At 40.3% G+C, this 24163-nt stretch overlaps 1 protein-coding gene across 3 annotated transcripts in view; it reads left to right on the forward strand.

The window, feature by feature from the left end:
* BTRC (beta-transducin repeat containing E3 ubiquitin protein ligase) overlaps positions 1-24163 on the forward strand; it is a 114843-nt gene that overhangs the window by 52834 nt on the left and 37846 nt on the right. For all 3 annotated transcript variants that reach the window (XM_059476818.1, XM_059476816.1, XM_059476817.1), the window contains one exon: positions 8031-8120. In XM_059476818.1, coding sequence (XP_059332801.1) covers positions 8031-8120 — 90 coding nt within the window. The remainder of the gene's footprint in view (positions 1-8030; positions 8121-24163) is intronic.

Raw genomic sequence — 24163 nt, forward strand, 5'->3', positions numbered from 1 at the left:
TGTAGCACCTAAAACGTGCTCTGGGCACTATTTCAAAATTAAAATAGGCGCAGTCTGATCTTAAGAGTTTAAAGCCAGTACTCAAGAAAACCATGAGAAGCAGAAAGTGGCTGAAGAAGGTAGAGCAAAGGGAAAACAAGAAGTAGCAATTGTTAGTGGTTTACTTTCAATTGGCAGCCTCATCCCCCTGCTTAGGGCTCCTCTCCATGTCTATTTCTCCGCTGCAAAAGTGTTTCTGCCATGCAAGATTGAAGCCCTCTTCTCGAATCATGAGGAAATTTGCATGGTGTGGAGGAAGAGAGGGTCCTTCATCTCCCTGAGTCTCTTTGGGGAAGATGCTGCACTTCAGATTTGCCTTGTGTTGGAGAGCTGTCTGAGGCAGGGCAGTCCTAGTCTATAAAGTTATCCAGTTATTACTGGAGCTGCAGATTGGAAAGCCCCCTGAAATGCTAGAGGTACACCCTTAGCCTTACTTGCCAGATTATTCTTTCTTTTTAAGTTTTTTTTTTTCTCATTATTCTCAAACAACAACAACAAAAAAATAATTTCCATTCCTTTGTGACACCTAGTGCGTGTTACAAAGCTGGCCAAAGCGGGATGTGCTGGAGTCTAAGTTACAATGGGAATGCTGCCTCGTGGCGGAAAGGCCACTGGGCTCTTTGAGCATTAGTGCTAATAGGAATCTGTCACCCCGCCGCATTGCTGCATTCCTCTGTAATTGAGTAAATTGCAAGTGTTGTCTGCTCCCCCCTGCCCTTTGTGTCCATGTCCACTTACCATCCGAAGAACGTGGGCAGTGATAAATAAAGTGCTGAACAGGGCTCCCAGCTCTTTGAAAGCAGCATGTTGCCAGCCCTCTAGTTATATTTCTTTAAGTGTTTATGTTTTTCTGTATTCTTTCTCTTGTGTGGCTGGAACCCTGGGGATCCGAAGCCATGAGAGAGGCCAAGAAGCTAACAAAAGTAGCTGTCCCCTTGTTAGCTTGTTCCTTTCTTCTTTAAAAAACAAGATGAAAACCATCTGGCTCAGGGCATTACATTTTCCTCCCCCATGCACCTCTATAGATTAAGAGTTTCACCTGCAGTGAGGGTTTACATTGATTAGGGAGGGAGCAGTAATTCAAGCCTCCATCCACTTCAGTGGTACTTTGCAGTCTTTAAAGGTGCTGACCCATTGAGTTAAACTGTCAAGGGAGGATAAAAAAGGATCTTCATCCCAGGAGGTAACAGCTGCCAGGTTTTCAACACCTTGCACGCTGCTGGAAAAATGTCACAAATTGTCAATGGAAAGAAAAATCACTTGGCTGCCATCTTCTCTTAATGATACGCCTTATAAAATGAAAGATTTAAGAGTTTAAAAATCAGCAAGTAGCTGTTAGGGGAAAAAAAAATCCTGGGGGGTTTTGAACAATGGGCCCAACAAGATGTATCTTGAAAGACTGCGAATAATGGATCCAAGTTAGAACAGCCGGATCTGATTGGGATGGCCATGGTTATGTCTGCATAGTGGGACAAGAGGGAAGTGAAAGGAGGAGCACAGAAGTCTAACATTACCATGCCTGTATTAAAAAAAAAAAAGTAGGAAAAGTAGTCTGATTCATAAGCCAGTGAACTGCAAGAAGACATACTGTATTTCTGCTCTTCTGAGGACAATTTGTTTTCAAGCAGCTACCAGATGGCTAAATACCACATTTTCTTTTTCTTTTTTTTCCCCCCTTCTTTTCTTTAACAAGAGATCTAGTTTGCCTTGCTCTTTGTTTTTGTTTGTTTTAATGCTTTTACATAGCTGAACAGCTCTGTGGTGTTGGGCATTGTGGCATACTCCTTTTTGTGTTTCTCCCCCTTGTGCATTGATGGATGGGTTTAAAAAAATCTTCAGCTTTAATGTAATTTCAGGTAACGAGCATATTGGACGAAAGCTTTTTGTTTGCGTTGTCTTGAGGTTTTTTGTTTTAAGGGCCTTTTTTTTCCATGTTTGTTTTAGGTAAGTCATTTTAATTGTACTGGGTAATTAGAAGGTACACACAGCCAAGGGAGCTTTGTTATGGTAATTGCTCAAGAAAACCCACTCCCCAACTGCCATTGCCGTGTGTTAAGACACGTCTTCCCTCTAGTGGCAATATTAAGGACTCTGGCTTTCACAGTCAGCAAGGTGTAATTGCAATATGACAAACTGTGCTTTAGGGAAAATCCTGTAAATGATCTAGTTTTTTGTTTGGCTAGTCTTTATTTTGTCTTATGACTTGTTGTGGAGACTATCCTTCCCAAGGCTGGGCTAGGGAAGGCAAAAATTTCATCTTAAGAAAATAGTCGAGGTGGATCCTGGGTAATGTCTTACAGCTTGACTTAATTCTAGTCTTCTTTTTAATTACCTCTTTATAAAAACGTTTTTAAATTTGTTAAGATTACTTAATTCTTTCAGAAGAAGCACCTCATTTGAAATAAATAAATAAATTGCATTTATTTTAAATAGTCCATGTGAAAGACCTTTAAAGGGTAATTAATACAGGTCTCCTAAGACTCTAAATAAGATGAAAGCGATCTTTCCAAATCTGCTGGAGTGATTTGTTTATATAACTTCCCACTTCTGCTGAATTCTTCAGAGTCTAATAACTTTTTTTCTAACCGTTTGGCAATTTGTGCTTAGCTACAAAAGCCCTTGTTCAAAAAGAACAGTTTAATAATCTTTTCCCTGAAAATGACTTGAAGGGAGGGTATGGGTTTTGTCTTTTTGCTGTGTTTTTATTAGTGTTATCTTTCTCTGATAAATCATGTAATTACTAACTATTGGGGGGGAAATCTTATTGAACTCCTGGGTTGCAGCTTCTATTAAAAAGCGGAGCTTTGTTCAGGGACTGGGGATTCTTGGAATGAATGGCCAAAGAAATGGATTTCAGTTGGTAGAAAAGCTGCACACACATGGAGTTCTGCCTGGGGTTGGGGCTTCAGGCTGGTGCTCAGTGTTCATCCAGAGCTGTGCAGACAAGAGTAGAAATGTTTATGTGTTTGTGTCAAAGAGCAGGATCATACTTGCTTTAAAAAGAAAAATGTAACCAAAGACACTTACGGAATGAGATCAGATACAGCTCTATCTTTAGTGAACCATAGTCTAGTGCCTCTGTGGCATTTTAAGCCTTTGGCTGAGAGTGAATACAGCTTTGTGGTTCCCCTGCTTCTGACATGATTTGGTGCTCCCATATATTTGTAGGTTTCTTTTTTTTTCTTTCATTAGAGCTTGTTTGGCTATAGGGCTGCTTAACACTCTTCTCAAACGGCTTTTGCAAGGTTAAAGGAATGCAGCTTGGTAACAAGTTTGTGTCATTTTAAATATATACCTTCCAGTAAATAAGGAGGAGTCTTGCAATCAATCCCTTTTAGTGTGTTATATGTTTCACCTGACAACTAAACCCTCTATTGATTAACCATTACTTTGTTAGATAATCTTGTGTCATTGAAGCCACTGTAAAAATTAAACTCTTTATAATGTTTTACCCTAGCAGCAGTGTGAAAATTGAAAACTTGTTCAGAATTATAGCCAGCTTCCACAAAGAGGGTAGTTTTCAACAAACTGGTTTATGTTTGCATGCTTTATATGCAATATAAAAACATATTAAAGCACTCCAACGCAAAGCTATCTGCCTGTAGCGTTGAACCAGGCTAGCATTTCAGAATACTTTTCCTTGATGAAGAAACCTCTTATTTTGATGAAAGGTGAGGAGAAACTTGAACAGTTTTGGAGCAGAGTAGATGAGATATGTAAAAGGGTCAAGCTTTGAAGGCGGACTTGAGAAATATCTTTCTCTAAGGCTTAGTTTTGGCTTTGATTTTCCTGCTTTTCTTCCAGGTGAGTCAGTGTTCCCATAGGCGTTGGAACAAATGGAAGGAGGTACTCTTACGTTGCTGTGTAGCATCAGACACCATCAAATGTTTCACCTAACATGAAGGGTTCTGTATTATTACTTGATGATATGACATTAATTCTGCTTTCACAATTCACTAGTCTGTTCACCAGACCTGTTCACAATAACGATTAGCATATGAGCAATATCAGATGGAGCCAAATCTCCATGTCCAGCAGCCATTTTGTGTGTCTCAGTAGCCAGTAACTGCTGCCTGCAAAAACCATTTGGAGACTACCAAAAAGCATTTGGAGACTACCATGTAGCACTGCCTTGACAATATATTCTCCAAGCTTCTTACAACCCGGCCTCATGAGCCTGATGCAGCTTCTTTGTAACATTGGCAGTACATTTTTGTTGAGACCTGTCAAGTAGAGTAACATTACCTCTTTTTCCTCTAGACTTTAAGGGAGAACTAGGTTTTCTGTGTTTTGCTTTCAACCCTTTAAAACATACTGTAGAACATGTGTGTGAATCTTCTTTGCCCTCTTTATACATTCCACAAGGCTAATTAAGGCATTCTTCTGTGAGAATTTGAAAATAACAAGAACTTTGTAACTATGAAAAGATAGTAATGTATGTCAAACTGAAGAGTACTTTATTTTTTATTCTCAAATATGCATCCTGATGTGTTGAATCCACAAAATATGCTCTTCTTAGTTTTCCCTTTTTCCCTTTTACTTCTACTGAGAAACAAAGAGCTGCTGAAGGACTAAATGGTCATCTGGTAATTTGGCACATACATAAATCCTTATGTAATAAAATTACTGTGTAAAAGTTGGCTCTTACTGTAAAAGCATGTTCTCCTCTCCTTCTGTAGTTGAAAAGGTTGGGAAGGAGGAGTTCCTTGGCATGTTTTCAAAGGGCAGAGTGGTGTATTGATAGCATGAGAATGCCCAGGTCAGTCAGACCCAGAGTCACCTCATCCATAGCCAACTCCAGCACTGTCAGTGGAAAGTGCTGTTGAATGGGAGCAAGGAAGTCTGGCCTCTTTTGGTGCTTCATTGCCCTCCTGTCCCTGCAGCATCTACTGCTGTTGCGCTAGGGATGTCTGGAAGATATCTGTGCCAAGCATCTGTGGAGCTGCTGTCCATGAGTTTGTTTAGTCCCTTTTTCCACTTCTGATGATGTTTCTCTGCACAATGTCCTGGGGCAAGAAACACCAGAAGTTCACTGCCAACTGTGTGAAGAAGTGTTTCATTTTATCTTCTTTAAATTTATGCTATACTAGTTCTGTCAAATGTCAGTAGTCCTGGTATTGTGGGATTTGACAAACAAGTTATGCTGGAAGTTCAGTTGGTACTCTTGCTGGAGATGTAATGTGTGGGTGAAAGTAATCAAAATTAAGCAATTCACTACAATAATTATTTGTATTTGCATTCTGAAATGTATGTAACTTTTGAATAGTGCATAGTGAACTTCTTTCATTCTCAGAAAATACTGATGTCTCTAGGTTTAGCATTTAGTATTTCACATTTTGTGTTTGGATTGTCTGCTCTTTCCCATTTGTAAATGTGGAGAAAGCCTGTTTCAAGCCCAGCTTTTAAAAAGCTGGCATGCAACCAAGGTTTGTGCATACCTGTCTTGGGAGGAAAAAGACTGACAAGATTTGAGTTCATGGTTCAATTCACAGAGCCACAGACTTCCTTGTTGCTTTCAGTAAATGTTTGTGTGGCTGAGCTTTTGATCTGCAAAGTGGAGTTAGTAGTAACTTTCCTCAATCAGGCCTCATCATAAAACTTAAAGTATGTAGCAGACAAGTTGTGCAGAAATACTGCTTATGGAATTCTAGGAGTTAAATTGCAAGTGAAAAAAAATCAGATTTACAATAAATGGTTTAAATTACACAAATGTGAAAACTGAACAAAGAATCTTACCAACTTTTCATGGTTTTTTGCCTTCACAATCTGGTTGAATTTAACTAATACCATGCCTGTAAAATGAAGTTTGCATGGTATTGTCTGAATGTCAGTGCAAAGCAGATGGTATCGACTTTTGTCTATCAGTTGGGGTGCTATATCCAAGCCCCAGTTTATAGCAGTCTATACCACTCTGATCTTTCTTCTGAGGAGAAAGTTTTATGCATACCAGGATGATGGTTTTATGATGTTGGCAAATATTTGCAAGAGGCAATCAGACTTCTGTTTGCTTGTGGCCTAATCCAGTTTGAGTCTGAGCCTCTCCTGCTGAAAGATGCACTTTGTTCATCTGTGCAGCACCTTGAAAGAATTCATGTGTTTGAATTTTTCAGTTTCTCCTTCTGGGTCTAGAGACAGAAATTGCTTGCTGGCTGCTAGTCAAAGCAGATATCAATGTTGTGACATGTGAGGAGAACTGCTGGAGCCAGAATATTCTGCATTCCTGTCTGTCACTGGTTGTTTTCTGGTTAGAGAGCTAGCTGAGAAATTAAACATGAATGCTAAAGCAATGGAGAAGATAGGGCTTCTGTGCTCTCTTTTGTTTCTGTTTCGTGGTGAACTTTAAAGGAGCTCTATAAACAGGCAAGGTGGAAAGGACTGTGATTTCCCAATTTCTCCAAGAATGTTTGTACTGTGCTGGTCCAGTACAGATCCACCCAAGCCACTATACTGATTTCCCATGGTGTGCAGTAAGGAATGTTTCATGAGGATCATAAGAACTTAGGTGAATAACTCAGTGCCCGTCAGTTGGTGCTTACCTGAGCTGGGGGCTGTTGGGAGCACTGGCTTTGTGGACACATCTCCTACTGTTCAACGTAAACTCCTTTTAATCTCTTTGCATCCTTGCCTCTGACATCCTTTGCCATGTGCCCCTCTCCCAGTTTTTGTGTTGCTGCTGACAACATTTTGCAGAGTCAGGCCTCTGGCAGAGGGGCAAGAGAGGGAGATTGTATTTTGGTTCTTGGCGCTGAGGGAATCTGGCTCTGGCGATGGAGCTTTGGGGCAGAGGGAGAAGTTTAGGAGCCTTATATGCCAGTGTTGTCCACAGGTTTTGTAACCTGTTGCAGGTTTGGGGTTGAAGTCATTACAAATCAAGCAAATGGAAATCATAGCAAGCCCTAAAAAAGCCATCTCCAGAGATTGCCAGTGAGTATTACAGGGAGATAACTGACAGGCAGCTCACTACAAGTCTTTGTGCATCCTCCCATTAAGGCAATCGTAAAATATAATGAACATTAGTATGCTTTACTTAGTGCTCTTGAAAATGTTTTTGTAACAAGTTTAATTTCATTATTTTTCAGCATCTTTCTTGAGGTTTCCCCATACAACTTTTTGAGGTGGCAGCATCTTCTCTGTGGTCCACTTTCTACTCTTGAAACAAATCAAGTTGGTGCTTGCTTTTGGGCTGCCACTTTTGCATGGGAGCATTTTTCTGTAAATGGTGGCTGGTGTATTAATCCCACACTGAAGCTCTTAGATGCAAAGGTGCTGGGGGTGAGGAGAAGAGCCTCAGTTAGAAGCTCCTGAGTTCTTCCGGCATACTAGTTTAAGCAGCCAAGTCAACCAAATTATTTTAAGCCCACTTTGTAAGTATTTTTCGCACTTCCCTCAAAAGGGTGAGAGACTACGAGTGATGCAAAGACTCAGAAGTCTGCAGCCCCAACTGGGGGTCACCTGGGCAAGACAGCATTAAAGAAAAAAGACATTCTACTTTAAAAAAATTTAGAAAGCTTTACATAACTGAGAAAATTAAATACAACAATGAAATGTGGTATGCATTTGCTCCCTTCTGATTATAACCTTCCTTATGTCCTGTGTATTTTACATTTTATATTCTGATAAAGTCGGGTATTTATTCACATTTGATGTACTCTCTGATAACGAGTGTGTAGAAATCATCTTGCTTTAATTATTCCGTTATGCAGCATTTTGTGAAAGAACGAAAACTGAGATGAGATTTTTTCCCATTTTCAAAGGAACAGTGAAGAAAAATCTTTGAATACTGTAAAATTGTACATGGCTTCTCAGAGAACATGCATGCCCTGAACATAGACTTTTGCTATAAACTAGTTTATTTTGCTTTGAAACATTTACATCTTAGAAAAAGGAAATGTTGTAGAGTCGTAGAGTTAGTGTAGGTTCCTGTGCCAAAAATGTGGTGCCTGAAAGAAAATTGTGTTCTTCTATTCATAACCATTTTAATCTTTCTGCAGACCTACAACAGCTGTGCCAGACTGTGCTTAAACCAGGAAACAGTATGTCTAGGAAGCACTGCTATGAAGACTGAAAATTGTGTGGCCAAAGTAAGTAAGAGAATGGCTTTGGTTTTGAGGGATTTTTAGTAAATTGTTCATTGTTAGTCAACAAAAAGTTCTTGTTAAATATTCCGCTTAGGAAAAAATATTTTAAAAAAGAGTAAGTATTTTGGGTAGGCTTTTCTATCCTTCAGTGTAGGATTCTCTTTTGATGTTTTTCTCTGCTGGAAATGATTACTTGAGTTCTGAGCTATGTGGGATTGAAGGGTTCATTCTGCCATACAAGTAATAGGCTTTTCCAGTGGGATGACCTATGCCAGCCGTGCAATTAGCTGTGGCAACTTCAAATGACAAATGCCCAGATATGTATTAGAAATACCGCATGAGAGCTCTGTGTATCATGATTCCCTTTCTGAGCTACCAGAAGGGAGGTGCAAAAAGACTTTTCAATTAAAATACAGTGAACACTGTACTTAAAGGAAAGGGACAAGGGAGATATTGCTGTCAGAATGGTGAGAAAATGAATTTTTAGCCTGTCAGAGAAAAGTAATTTCTTGACAATTAAGGTAGATGTGATTGGAAAAGATGAGGTGCCATTAGCCACCCTCCTTTCTTAGAATTCAGCATAACTAGAGTAAAACAATGTACAGCGTGGTCTGTTTGTGAACGGAGGATATTTGAACCATGATGATGTGTGCAAAGGCTGCATGAAAGATGCATTTAGTCTTGTGCAAGCTTTGTATTTCCACTGAAAGGAAGTTTAGAATGGGCATGCAGGACAGATCAGTGCATGCAGCCATCTGTTACTGAAACCAGCTGGCATTTTGTTGCTCCTCTGTCACCACAAACCTGACCACTCAAAAGCCTGTTTTCTCTTTCAGTTATTATTCCTTGATCTTCTTGAAGTCCATTTCTTTCATACTTTGATTGGTTGTTAAAGGTGCCTTGTCCCTTCAGGGGCCACTTTTGTACTGACCTTTAAGATAATTTCCCAGCTAAATCTTTGCTGGGGTTTTTTGCTGGTGAAATTTGGATGTCCCATTACTTTTGACTCTTGTCAGGGAATTGGCTACCATAGAAGTTTGTAATGGTGCTTGCAGGTGGCTTAGCTCTCATAAACTGTGCTTGACATGCCAGTTACCTTCCACTGGAGAAGCACTTCTGAGAGAAGCTACCAGTCCTGGTACAAAGTTTGATACCAGCATTTCCCTTCTTAACATGACAGGTCTTGCACACTTGCACACTTCCTAAGGTGCTTTATGATGCAGACTAGGTGAAACTCTTCAAGCAGAGCAACTCTGGCTGAGTTGTCTCATCACAGAGCATTGTTCCAATGCCATAAAGCAGCTCACAGCAAGCTCAGGGAGTAAACCCATTCAACCCCATCTGCTCTGTGGTGTCCTGTTTGACCTGATTGCCTCACTAAGGAGCAAGAGTGCATAAGAAGTACTGCTAATTTAGGTGGTGCCTCTTTTAAATAAAATCACATACTTTAACAGCTTCATGTCCTAACTAATACGCTCTCCAAAATTTATGTTTTCAGCAGGTTTGTGGTGAGAGGTGTGGGTAGGGCTTAAGGCAGGAACATCAAAACTTTGTTTCATGCTGTTGAGGATGAGTTTGAGACTTCATCCTGGAAATAAAAAAGTGTATGTTTTTGAAGTATCATGTCTCTATATGCTGTAGGGCAGTATATGTGTATATATACTCTTGGACAGTCTGCCATCATATAGGTATGGAAAACCATATATAAACATATATATGTACATACATACATGCACATACATGTGTATATTTGTGCATCTATCTATCTATCTATCTATCTATCTATCTATCTCTAAAAAAAAACATAAGGACTTTTCTGGGGATATAATTCCTCTAGTGCTTGCTTGCCTGGCTCTTGTACTCCTTCCTTTTGCCTATCTACAAACCAAATGAAGTTGGTTTTAAGAAAGCTTGTCTTTCAAATTCCAGAAGTTTCAAAGCATTTCTAAATCCAACTATCTACATGCAGGTGGTTCAGTGATGGCATAGGCAAATGGCACAACTCTTAAATGTTCCCTAGCTGAAGGGCTTAAATGGGATTTAGGGGGTCCAGAGGCCTTCTCCCACCACATGCACACACCAAGTTTTATCCTCCATGACTGATGTATTTTCTAGCCTTGGACTTTGGAGTGTTTTGTCAGGGAGGTGAATACTGGAAGGTGCTGCAGTTTTCATTGTCTGCAGCACTTTTCCAAATGTAGGGGGTTCCATTTTTTTTTTTTTTTGAAGTTGCATTGAAACACAGGAAGGGTTACTTTGGAAATCATTATTTATTTTTTCTGATTCTGCAGTGCAGTATCAGCCCTGACTGGAATCCACTGTCTGCATTATCAGCTGCTTGTCACATGTGTCAGTCAGTCTGCAAGATGCAATGGTTTTTCTGAAACTAAATTTCTGATTCTGCACCTATTTGCAGAAAAGATAATTGTGTTCTGTTAAGACTGTATTAATGGCATTTGCTGATTGTGTGCTTGACATTTCTAAAAGTTTGTTCAAAGAATGAAATGCAGTTCCCTTGAGGCCACACGTATCAATATTGAGGTATCTTCTCTCAGACTGGAGCACTGCCCATTTGTTAAACTCTCATGTGAACAAGTGCTTCTGTGCAGGACATCCAGTGTAAATTACCAACCTAACAACTGGCATTTTCCTAAAATAAAAGAGAGAAAAACCAGATACACATATTCAGGTGTGGGAAGCAGCATAGTGCCACAGTATTTTGATCAGTCAAGGAAGTTTGTGTTTGTTAGGAGACCTTGTCTGTCTGGTTTGGTGTACAGTGTCATGCTGACTCTGCAGCCAGGTGCTCAGTGCCTTTTGCAAACCTATGAATTAACTGGCTATATTCACACATTTTAAAATAAAGCTAGAATATAATATTCTTATGAATCTTTGTGTCTTATTCTTAGCCTTTCTTTTCTGGTATTTTTCCTCTGAAACTCCATTGATAGGACTCGGACCTGTTTGGGTAAAAACAAACAAGGAGCATTAGAAATTGTTTCAAGTATGTGCATGTTTGACTGAATAGCTGGGATCTTAAATTAAAAATTATACATTGTGATACATAGTTTTCATATGTGTGATCTGTGACATCATTTCTCTTGCATGTGCCAGAGTTTTTCTGTTATTTTTTGGCATCTTTCTGCCCATTGCCTTTTAGTGGTCAACAAATCTGATGTATATTCAAGCTAATGTCTTTTAAAAGGAAATGCAGTCTGTAATTGTGTTTTTTCATGTGTGTGTACACACACAGGCATATATATAGAAACTCCTTTTTGTTTCTTTAGATATCAAAAAATCTCTGCAAGAGGGCTTCTTTTAATGATCCTACTGGTGTGCAACCACAAGCGGACAACTTCCTCAGGAATTGGTGCTAGGTGTTTAAATAAGGTAGAAATGTAGCATGAACCTGGGCTCCAAGGACAGGGTGTTTGATTTTAATGAGGCTTATTGAAATCTGGCCAAATGAGCATCTGTTCCTATTGTTTGTTCCATATTTTGTAAGCCAGTATCTTCAGGCAGATAATGGTGTTGGTGTGTGCTTCATCCTCAATTAGAGAGGGACATAGTTAAAAGTCCCCTGGCATCTGGTATGTCACTAGGATTCTTTTGATGCTCCTGGGTGTGCAAACAAGTTTCTCTTCTGTTCTGTACCCAGGAAACCTTTCTGTGGTGACCTTCACACTTTCTGTTTGATGTGTGGTGGGGGATGCTCTGGTGTATCTCCAGTCTCCTTGGCTGAGTATTTGCTTGGATGAATTGTGTACAGTCCTGTTTTCAACAGAGGTCTTGCCTTTGCACACCTTTATGTGGTGTGTTAGGTCTGAGTTTTGCTGTTTGCTTCAAGTTTGTTAAATTTTGCATTACCCTGGATCCTAGAAATACCCTTTTGATTCCAAGTGCTTTTTCCTTTCCCAGGAGGAGATTGATGTATAGCTGATCTCAGAGTTCTTCAGTCAATACCCATTTCCTCCATTCATTAGATAGGTCTTACTGTTTGTTAACTCCTGCCGTTGGTTCCAGTTCAGCTGTATCTCCTGTACAAAGGAGCGTTCTCAGTTTCATTTTGCACTTTGAATTCTTTCCTACTTTTGCCAGAGACAGGCACCCTATGGCATCCCTGCAAGAGAGCACTCATGAGACACCTTCAAAATGGCATGCAGCACCCCCAGGTTTCTTCATAGTTCTGGACTCAGCAGCAGCAGCTGGGAGAAGTTCTCTGCCTCTGCCATGATCTAAGTAAAATTGGAAGAAAAAAAATATAGTCATGCATACCACCCTTGAAAAATCAGACTTTTGTTTCAGACTAAGCACTGCTTGCTACTCACATAACTGGTCCTACCTTGTTTTTTTAAGGTCCTGGCAAACTAAGGGACTTCTCAGGGTCTTTTAATCATTTTCTGTCTTTCAGGGAATCTTTGCAGTTCATCATACTTCTAAAGGTGGGACAGAGCTCTAATGTGCTTAATTTTGGTAACACAGAACAGGCCTTGGCCCTTCCAGAATGCTATGTGAAATTTCCTTTCAAAGATGCATCTTATTATTTAGCTATAGCTACACATTTACACTCTAGGGTGATTCAGCTAAAGCAAGGAGTGGTGGAAGTAGCTGGTAATTGAAATCTTCTTTCCTTTGTCAGTTCTTTCTGCATCACTACTTTTGAATTTTTAGAACAAACATTGTCTGCACAATAACAACATTAAGTCTGGAATTTTTATATGAATTTAAAGGAGCAGCCACAAGCACTCTTTAATAAAGAAGCATTTAGGGTTCCAGGCTGGATGTTCCAGTTGGCAGTAGGACAAATTGATCTGAAGATGTCCCTCTTGTACTCTCAAGTCCCTTTATGTCACAGATTGATGGCTCTTTTTTTCCAGAGTGTGTGTCTGCATTTACTTTGCATGAATAGCACTACCAGCTCAGAGTTCTGCTGTGATATACCACTGAGTCAGTGCATCTTCAGATAATGCATAGTTTTCTAATGTTTTTGAAGCCTTTCCAGTCCCTGAGATTGAAATTAGAGCAATTTAATCATGAACAAATATTATTTGACTAGCAACTTTCAGTTTTGAGATATTTGTTCTGCTGTTTTAAGAAGAAAGTATGAAAGTTTCTCTATAATGATGGAGAGGGACTGTCAGTGGATGTGCTTCCAGCCCCAAATCCCTCAATAAAGTGTCCTCTACTGTGTCTTGGATATACCTTTCTCTGGGAGGGACAGCAGTGTCTGAGGTTGTTGCAAACTGGATAAACACCACCTGAGCCACTGGCTGATAGATATGTAAGCATGTCATTTTACCCTTCTGTTGGAGGTATTCTCTCTGTAATGAGAATTGTGTGAATGGCAGGCATTGTAGGGATATTGCTGGGAGTACTTAACATGCAAAAGGTGCTTTGAAAGGGAATTCTCAGACAGCAGAAGTAGAAAATGGCTTCGGAGTTTTATCTAAAAGCCTTGCCCTAATGATGATTTTCCTGTCACAAATATGACTGCTTTTATCTTCCTTGCTAGTTCATCTCTCTTTTTTTAGGTCAAGACAATCTTTATGCTTTAGCTTCATCTTGGTCTAATAACCTCTTTGCAAATGATGGAGAAAGAAATGTGATATTCCTGCTCCCCCCACTCCACCCCACCATACACATTCTCCAGATTTTGATAGACTTGTTTTATTTATTTCCAAAATTATATCCGCAGGAAACAAGCTGTTTAAATTCAGATTATGCTGAAGCAAAATGGTCCTGGTATGAGAAGCAACGTGCTGTTTTATGAGCACAGAGTCCCTTTTCTCATAACTGATTGATAGTAAATATTTTCCTGAAGAATTATTGCCAACCATGAACAGTGCAACTGTTTCACTTTTTTTTTCTGTGCTACTTGCTGTACCAGCCATTGTCTGTAATTAAGATCTACAATTCACAATGCAGACGTTTGCACTTCCTCTGGGTCTGAGCTATTTATAAGGCATTTCAGCTGTTCAGAGTTTCTTTTGAGTGTTAAACTATGTGTAAACAGGCTTCTTTAGTCTTCAGTTACGCAAACATTGTGGAGTGGTTGTCATTTCTGCTTCTCTTACCACCCAAAATGACTTTGCATGTCAATGAAACCACAAATTAAAAAAGAATTACACTTGGGGTTTTTTTTAATGCAACAGAGACTTTGAAGAAATAGCAATATAAAAGCTAACTCATACATTGCTTTGTAGCTGAGGGTCTCTTAAGCATATTATGGAGATCAGTTCTCACAGGCAAAATCTTGATATGAAGAATCATTTTCAAAGTTTGGTCAACTCAATGGAGATGTTTCTACATTTTGGACTCCATGGTTTGGAATCTTGATAAAGCAAATTACATTACATTTCGGATTGAGTTCAGTAAATACTGGAAGGTCCCCCCACAGATGTTAGAAACTTCATCTCATGTTTGAGGGGTGTCAAGGAAGAGTTTTCTTGTGGTGATGACAGTCAAGCTGGAGCGGGTTACTTGCGGAGGGTCTGCAGCCTCCATCCTTGGAGATTTACAAGACCAGGCTAAATGAAACCATGAGTTCCTTAATCTGACTTCATACAGCGCCCTGCTTTGAGCAGGAGGCTGAGCTGGACAACTGCAGGGGTCTCTTCTAAATGAAACTTGGAATCCTCTCAGTGTACAGACAGTGAAGCTGTAATAGAAGTCTTGTAAAATGTAGAACTTGACCTGGCATCCTTAGTCAAAATTCCTCTGCGACTGTATTATGTGTAGGAACACATGCTGTTGTTCCTTGCTGTGTTTGCTGTTTTGGTGATGGGTACTCTGCATAAAGAATTACAGCCTTGAGGTCTTCATTCCAGATCCATCACATCAAGCTTCTAAGAAGTGTTTGCCAGAATAAGTGTTACAACCAAACTGGACTTGCATTTACAAAGTACTTTAGGATCCTTCATGCCGGAAATGTGAGACAGTTTGGGATCGAAGTCATAGGTGGCTTTGGTGATAAATGGTGGCAGACATGGGAAGCATTGCTTTTTAAGAGTGCTGCAGTGACAGCACCCTCAGGTGGTACAGAATACACGACATTAGATGTATTTTTAGTATTTTTCAAATACAAGAATTAAAAAAGTTGTTTGAAAATATGTCCAATTCTTCTGCTAAAGCTTGTGGTATGAAATGCTGTAATAGCAGTTTCCTAGTGTAGCCCACTGCAGGGAAGCCACTGATGTGGCCAAGTATCACATTTCAGAAGACAGAGTGAGTTCTGAGTTGAGCCTAGTAAGAGAGCACCCAAAAATGAGGCTGTTTTTGTAGCGTGACGGGGATTAAGGTGGGGTGGGCTCCAACATCTTGGCTGTTGGGAGCGGGCAGGGGAGGGAGGCAGCGAGGAGCGGGTTCATGGCGAGGCGCGCACTGCAGCACTGCCCAGTGGTGCATGCCGGATCACCCGCACGCAGAGATCACATGGCTCCTCCAAAAGTCAAACGATCAATTCGCCTCGTTTTGGCTCTGTACTTAATGCACAAACAGTGCGATCTGCAGGGCTGTAATTGCATTGTTAGGGCCAAGGAACAAGCCTGTGCCTTTTCAGCAGACAGCTGGCAGGGAAAGAGGCATGTTGTTAGGAAAGAGAGAGGCAAGGCAAATAAAATTACTGCTAACGCTCAGAGATCGGCAGGAGTCCTACTTGCCTAATCTTACCGGTGGGAGCAAGCGGCTGTTGTAATCCAATTATAGCAGCATAAGCAATTTGTTAGACACTCCGCATAATGTAACAATTTCCCAATAAACTCTGACTTGTAATAACGTCGGCAAGAGCCCACATAAATCTGCCCGAATGGTGGGGGCTGGAGTGTTCGGCTGGGGGCTTGTAATTTGTGCCATCAGCACGTTTTGTGGAGTGTGGTGTGGTGCAGTCTTTCAGTGCAGGAATTTTAAGAGGAAAAGCATGGCACGCCCCTCCAAGAGATCTCCATTAGCAAGGGTCAAAAGAGATGCCAAACAAAGCTAGGAGGTGGCTTTTCTAAGAGGGAAGAAAAACCAAACCCCAAACGCATGGCCATAGCTGATGAGGATTTAAAAAATATTAAAAAGCAGTAATGAAAATTGTAGTATTTTAAATTACATCAGAGGGAGGAGGGGGAACTAGAATTACCTCTGTTTTGGAGGCGGGGGGAGGAGAATACCCTTCTTCATATTTAAGCCATTTAAATATTAAAGAAGAAGCTCAAATCTTGAAAAGGATGCTCTGTGCTTACAAGACAGAGAAACCAGAGATGCTGTCCCAAGCAATTCGTAATCGACAAAGGAAAAAATTAAACCTTTTCTACTATCCAGTTACTCTCCCGTTGTCTTTCTTGCAGCTCCTAGCTGGCTTCATGCATATTGGCACAGCATCTTGATGATGCATCTGAGAGATAAAACGTAGGTCTAGAACCATTCACTTTGAGCGTACCCCAGTGAATTTAACTTTTTTGGCACAATGATGAATGTCCCCTCTGGTTCATGCAGATCTACACAAAGAACTAATCTAATTTAGATATTATTTAAAAGTAAAATCAGTCTGCTGTGCTCTGCCTGTCACTCTTGGAGTACATTGCCAGTTAGAGCATCGTAGACGCCAGTTAAGGGTTTATGTTTAGCAAGATTTAAGGTATCATATTTCTGTTAATCCCATTATTTAGCATTTCCCTGTGCTAAGATGCAGATAGGCAGCAAGCAAAATAATGTAGCACCCTTTAAATACAACATAGGGACAGTGAGAGGTCCAGAATTTTCAGCGTTTTTTAAACAGTGCTGTGGTGTAAAATTTCCTGACTTCATACTGCTAACAATACTTTATTCATTTCTTAGCTCTGGGATCCTGTGAGGCTTTAGTGTGGAGTGACATTTCTGAATGTGTTCCCAAATTGTGGCTGCATAACGCCTTTGCGTAGGGTAAAAAGTAGCTCCCAGCCATACAAAAGAGTTTCTCTTATTTGGACCTTCTTCTCTCAGACCCTGTGTTTTGATGCTGGGCTAAGCAGGTTCCTTTGCTTAGCCAAGAAAAAACCCTACAGAAAACCAAACCCAATACTAAATCACTGACCTTGTACATACAGCTCATACAATCATGCCTGTACCATGTCTGCCTTTATGGTAGTACTGTATTTTGTGTGATTATGGGGTGTATTTACATATTCACCTGCCATACTAGTCCTGAGATGATTTTTATTTAAACTGTAGAAGAGTAGCTGAGACATGCACGCAGGCTGCCGTGCAGATAATGCTGCATATTTTGCCCTTCCTTATGTGGAAGTCAAGCTTCCATTGTTCTTAATCTTTGTTGTCTGCCAGGGTATCAAGATAACAGGCTGAGACAGCGAGCATTTCCAAAACTATCCTAATAAATATTTTCTTGCTACATAAGTGCACCTTAAAAAGTGTGTTTAAAGGGGACAGGTATTATCTTAGTTTACCGAAGCTGAATCAATAAACTGCAGTGCTTCTAATAAAGCCACTCAGTGTCTGGGTTTAACTAATGGCTGATTTTCACGGCTTTGACAGTGAGCTGTGTGCGTTATTTTCTCCTGATATTGTAAAAATAATGAGAGCAAATTAGAACAATCAGTTTACCCCGATAGCTGCTGATTGGAGGTGATGGGCAATATGGCAGCGGGTAATCCATCTTCGGGCTCCTGTCACATTAACTTCAGCAGTGTGGAAAAGATCAGGCGGAGCGAGTGGGAATCCTGCCCAATCAGAAAGCTGAAATTAATGAGAAGAGCATTGTTCTGTGATCAACCTTTTAATTAGCAAGACTGGAGATGGAGGGAGTGATGAAGCTGGCAGCACAGCTGCACAATGTTGGGCATGTTTTCGGCGAGGGGGAGGAAAAACATGGGTTTTAAATTACCCCTTCTGTGCTCCCTGTACACCAGCAGTGTGTCTTCATTCTAACCCCCTTAAAAGATCTTAATAAACAGCCACATCCAGGTTAATATTGCAAACGTGGCTGTTACTAATGAGTAGTTTCGAAGTAGGTCGTTTCAGGGGTCATTTAGGAAAATGTTGATCACTGTTTACAAAAACGAGAGAGAGAGATGAGAGAGACAGGGTCTGGTGTTAAAGTTTCACTGCATCAAGGAAAGAAGAGGAGGGAGATGGATAAAATTAGAGTAAGGGACTGCCTGTTTTAATACTCCTCTCCTTATTTAGTATATGTTTGAAATATGATTCCTCAGCATATATTTGAAACAAGACTCCTCAGTTAAAAATACTGTGTGCCATGTGGCTTTCAGTAGCAAAAAAAGAGGAGACATCAAATACTGGGTTGATTTCCTAATGCTCCTTTTTGTTGTTTTTTCTTCTAATGTGTTTTTTTGCCCCAGTATTTTTTGTTTATTCACTTAACAACAAGTTATAATGAAATATATTTGACTGCTGTAATTGCTAAAATTGACTTGATTTTTTTTCCTGGTGGTTTGAGAAAATCACAGTTTTCTCAAGTGCATTCTAAAAACAGATACTGGTGTTAATGGCTGTCAGTCCTGAATACCAGTCTTAGCGAAATCTTTATTTTTGTAAAGGGAGAAAAATAATCTGGAGGGGGAAAAGTGATATTACAGAGCAATTTCTGGAAAGGAAAATAAGAAATGTTAGAAAATAATATTTATGTTTACAGTGGGAATGCAGCTCCTTCTGATTACCACAGTTCCTGTTTTTCCTTCCTTGCTCTCTGTATCGTTGTTTTCAGACAATTCTTTTCTCCTTCCCCGCAATACCCGAAGAAGTTGTGGTAGAAGAGTGAGGCTCCATCACACCGTGCTCAGCGACTGTGCTGCTTTCCTTTCATTTTTCCAGTCAGAACACAGGCTCTCTTTATTTTGAGGTATTCCACTTTGTGATGCTGAGCAGCAAATGAACTCTTTTCAGTTTGCAGGCGGAGGCAGAAGCCAGTGCCCTGCACGCAGCGAGCTGTACGGGCTGGGTGGGTGAGTTCTGAGCTCACTCCCACCAGCAGCTCCGTGCTGCCTGCTTTGGGTGGGCAGCACTGAGCTGGGGAGGAAAGCTGCTCTGGGTGAGCTGGGCTCCTTTGGGGTTCACTTCCAGGAGATCTCACCATCTTTGCTTACTGTAGTATTTGGGATATTCCAAGTTTTGTAAGAGCTATGTAATCTTTTCTCCTCAGCCCTCTTTATAAAATCAGGGCTTTGTATGAGTTTGGTGGTATCCACATAGCTTTTATAAGCCAAAAGACACTGCATCTCCACACAGAAGTTAACCTGGTAAAACAGACTTTTTGTGCTATCTAACCAGTTGTATTTCTAATATAATAATGAGTGGGGCTTGCAGTTCTGCTTGTAAAGGTTGTCTTAATATTTTCATTTGTAAGAAACAGTTCCAATTTTCTAAAACTTTTTCACTATTTAACCCTTCAAAGTAACATTTTGTTTCAGCTTCCCACTCCCTGCAGCCTAAGGCAGAAAAAAAATTTGGCGTGTGGTATGAACTGTATTCACTTAACAAACAGCTGTTCAATATTTTATTTTATTCGTATTGCTTGTTCTGTGCCCCAGGCTGTATTTATTGCATGCCTTTCAAGTCCTGGTCAGAATATGGAAATAGGGACTGCCTCCTGGGGGTTTCCCCTACACTTTCAGTGCTTCACAAACCTTAATTAATCCTTCCAGTGTTTCATGGGGGAAGTGTTGGAGTCACAGCATCCCTTTTTTGCAGAGAAGTTCAGAAGTTATTTTAACAACTGAAATTTAGGAAGGAAATAGTTTATTTGTAGTAAGCAATGAGGTCTCGCAGGAGGAATATTTGATTAGGAATTATAACACCAGATTTTGAGATATCTTTTGTCTTTGCCATATTCTGCTTTTCTGTCTCAGTTCTTTCATCTGTAGAAGGGTAATGCTGCTTAACATTTCCTCGTTAGACTTTTGGGAATCTAGAAATGTATCAGTTGAAGCATTTTTTGTATTTAAACACTGTTTTTATTTATATGCACCTCATGTTGATTTGGGCTCTGTTGTTTTGGCATCTTCTCTCATCCCAGGACCACGTACATTTTTAAGGGCTGTGTTAGGCATACATCTTGGGAAAGATGCACTTACCAATGGTTACATTCTAATGGCAGTCAAATATGATCCTTGTGGGAGGCAAGGGGAAAGTCAAAGAGAAAGTAGACAGTTACTAAGCCAAACATTCTTGTGGCATAAAACACCAAAAGCTCTCAACGCCTCCTGTTCTCCTTTAATAAAACTGAAGACCCAGTAAATTATTCCACAGCTGCTTAAATCAGTTTGTCAGCTTCCAAACAGATTCCCCTGTGGGCGGAAACCAAGTGGTAAATTCTTGCCCCAAAGTAATCATACTGCAGGAGAATAACTGGAAAGATGAAATGTGTTGCAGAATCCACTTTAAGTATGGAGCTTACCACCATGACTCTGTAATGGGATGTCCCAACTTGGGGTATAATATCATAAATACTGTAAATATGCCATTTGTGAACTAATAGGCAGCCTTGGGATTGTTAATGTTTGTATATATGTTAAAATGAACGTAGAGCCAATATTAATTCTTTTTTAACCTAGTAAAATAATTTATTCTAGCTCTTGGCTGGGTTTTGCAAATGTATGTTTTTATCAGGGGTTAATTTCTTGGTTGGGTCTATCTTTTACTTCATCCAATTATAATTTCATTCTTTGCTCTCTGAGGTCTAGCAAACTGTCTACTAGCTGTTGACAGAATATCAGCAACATTTTTTTAAATTCCTCTCTTTTTAAAATTTTCTATAAAAACTGTGTTAAACAGAATTACAATTTTCAGACTCAATTTAGCCTGATTTTTGCACATTGAAAAATAACAGCAAATTTCATATATCAAAAGGTTTTGTATGTTTTTTGTAGCTATATTAGTAATACCCTTCTTTATACTCTTTTACATATAGTAATACTCTTCCACAGAAATCCTTCTTTTCTTAATGCAGTAGTATTTATTCTAGGTGAAACACTTTAAAATTTGAGATTCAAAATTTTCATTTGATTTTAACTGTCCCTTCTCATAAGAGCAGTATGAGTCAATGTGTGATAATAGTAATTTTATTTCTTGAGTAGTCAAACATCGTATCTGTTCTATAAAGAGTAAGTATGTTAAACTCATTTTATTAATAACTTTAAAACACAAGGATAACATTTACTTTGAGAGAAATAACTTTGTAAACTTATTAAGGGTTTTTTTGTTAGCTAAACAGTTACTTATAAACTGTTCCAGAATGTAATTTATCTTTAATGCATATTTTAAAGTGCTAGTTCCTGAAATAGTCTTGTAGTTCCCATGAAGATGTGTCAGAGAAATGTGAATTTATGCATTACATAGGTAAGTTATCAGTTGGGAAATGGGGGCATAACTGTTGATTCTGCAGTCTCGTATCCTACAGTAATGCTCAATAGAGTAAAGCAGTTCTCACAGGACAACCTGATGTTTACTTCCAAATATGTAATTCTCGTAGGACAGTGTTCTTGTAGGACAGCAGTTCTCGTAGGACAACCTGATATTTACTTCCAAATACGTGATTACCTTTATTACTGGGCACTTGTTACTATAGTAGCTTCTTTGGATCAAGTACTGACAGGTGGAACCCCTTCAAATATGAAAAATCAGATCAACACACTTCAAATTCTGTCCTCAGGTGGAGACACATTTTCTTTCAGAGTTTCCTGATACTGCACTAAAGAACTTTTCATCTTATGTGGGACCTCAAGTGACTCAACATAAATAGTTTGTGTGGAGGTCAGACACTTGCCTCCATCTCCATTCTCTCAAAGTAAATCACTATCAGCTGTCTGGAGAGGTTTTGATGGTTGTAAGAGTTGATTTGGAGTCATACTGGGATCCAGCTGGAACCTGAGCTTTTGCTCTTTGCAATCTCAGGAATTTTCAGATAGCCACTGCAGTCTATACCCACATAACTGGTCAGTTAAAGGCATGAGACAGTAACAAATTGAAATAAACCATGTAACTTTTCTTCTAATTGTGAAAGCAATAGACAATTGGCCCTGGAGAAAAATGGAGTTCGTAGTTGCAGCATCTTGCTGCCCAGCAGATCGTGGCCTGATCTTCCCAGTAAGTGACTTGAAGGCAACTCCTCCAGTAGAAGTGCCATATCAGGATCTCTAAGGTCACTTGCATTACTCACATCTGGATCTTCATCTGCCATCCAGACATCACATAAATGAAGAACTTAAAGGTTTGTCCCAGATCCTGTGAGAGTTTACCTGGGGGCAGTGAAGGTAGGAAAAGAGATATTCTCTGTTCCCATGTAATACATTTATTATAAATGTATCAGACACCATGAGGGATATCCTCTGTAAACCAGTGACAAACACAGTGAATATGGCCTCAGGGCAATCTGAAGTTACCTGGGAGTTTCCTAGAGGCAAGATTGATGGATAAAACCTCACAAGAATAGGTGCTATTCCTGTGTGTCATGTGCAACTCAGCAGTTCAGCACATGGTGGAAAGGTGTAGGTTGTACATTCCATAAATCTCAGATAGGCTCAAGCTCACTGGGCACTTGCCAGACTGAAAATTGACAGCTCTTCCAGTCATTAATGAGAGGAATGAAGCCCCATCTTTGTGTATTAACAAAGTGGAGTGCACAGTCCCATCAATGTTCTCATTCAAAGTCAGTTTGCTCAGCTGACAATCAGCAAGTTTGCATCTGTGCCTTTTCAGGTTTGCTCTGAGCTGTGAATGATGAATGTCTCTTGCAAAACAAGACATTACCAGCCTTGTTACACCAGAAGGGCTGGAAGGAAGATCCAGGGAACTACAGGCACCAAGTCTGACCTTGGTGCTGGGGAAGGTCATGGAACAGATCATCTTCAGTGCCATCGCGGGGCACATATGGGACAAACAGGTGATCAGGTCCAGTCAGTGTGGGCTTTGAGGGGCAAGTTCCTGCTTGTCCAGCCTGATCTGTGGTAAGGGAAGGGCTGTGAATGTATCTACCGAGACTTCAGTAAAGCCTTTGATGTCATGTCCTGCAGCATTTTCATGGAGAAGCTGGCCAAGCCCAAAGAGTGGTGGTGAATGGAGTCAGATGCAGCTGGTCACCAGTTACCAGTAGTGCTCCCCAGGGCTCAGTATTGGGGCCAGTTCTGTTTAGTATCTCTATAAACAATATGGACAAGGGGATCGAGTGTATCCTCAGTAAATTTACAGATGACACTTAATTGGGTGGAGTGTTGGTCTTCTTGAAGGTAGGAAGGCTCTGCAGAGGGATCTCTGGATCTCTGACTGGCTGGGTCAATGTACTAAGGCCAACTATGAGAATCAGGAAATTGAAGTGCCAGGTCCTGCACCTGGATCACAACAATCCCACACAGAGCTGCAGGCTGGGGCAGCATGGCTGAAAACTGCCCTGCAGAAAAGGAGCTGTGGGTATTGGTCAACAGCAGCTGATCATGAGCCAGCAGTTGCCCAGGTGGCCAGGAAGGCCAGTGGTATCCTGGCTTGTATCAGAAGTAGTGTGGTTGGCAGGACCAGGACACTGATCATCCCCCTGTACTCAGAACTGGTGAGACTGCACCTCAAATTCCAAGTTTTGGACCCCTTACTGCAAGAAAAATATTGAGGTGCTGGAGTGAGTCCAGAGAAGGGCAACAGAGCTAATGAAGGGTCTGGAGCACAAGTGCTGTGAGGAGTGGCTGAGGGAGCTGGGGATGTTTAGCCTGGACAAAAGGAATCTCAAAGGCACCTTATTGTTCTCTACAGCTGCCTGAGAGGAGGGTGTAAAAAAGTGAGAGTCACCCTCTCCTCCCAAGTAACAAGCAACAGGACAAGAGGAAATGGCCTCGAGTTGTGCAGGGAAGATTTAGATTGGCTATTATAAGAACATTTTTCACAGAAAATTTTATGGAGCACTTGAAGCTGCCCAGGGAAGCTGAGTCACAGACCTGGAGGTATTCAAAAGGCTTGTATATGTGGTATTTAGTTTAGTGGTGGACTTGGCAATATTAACAGATAGACTTGATGATCTTGGAGGTATTTTCCAATCTCCATGACTCTATGATTCCACCTTCTGGGAC

The sequence above is a fragment of the Ammospiza nelsoni genome, chromosome 8 (genome assembly GCF_027579445.1).
Source record: "Ammospiza nelsoni isolate bAmmNel1 chromosome 8, bAmmNel1.pri, whole genome shotgun sequence".
NCBI lineage: Eukaryota > Metazoa > Chordata > Aves > Passeriformes > Passerellidae > Ammospiza > Ammospiza nelsoni.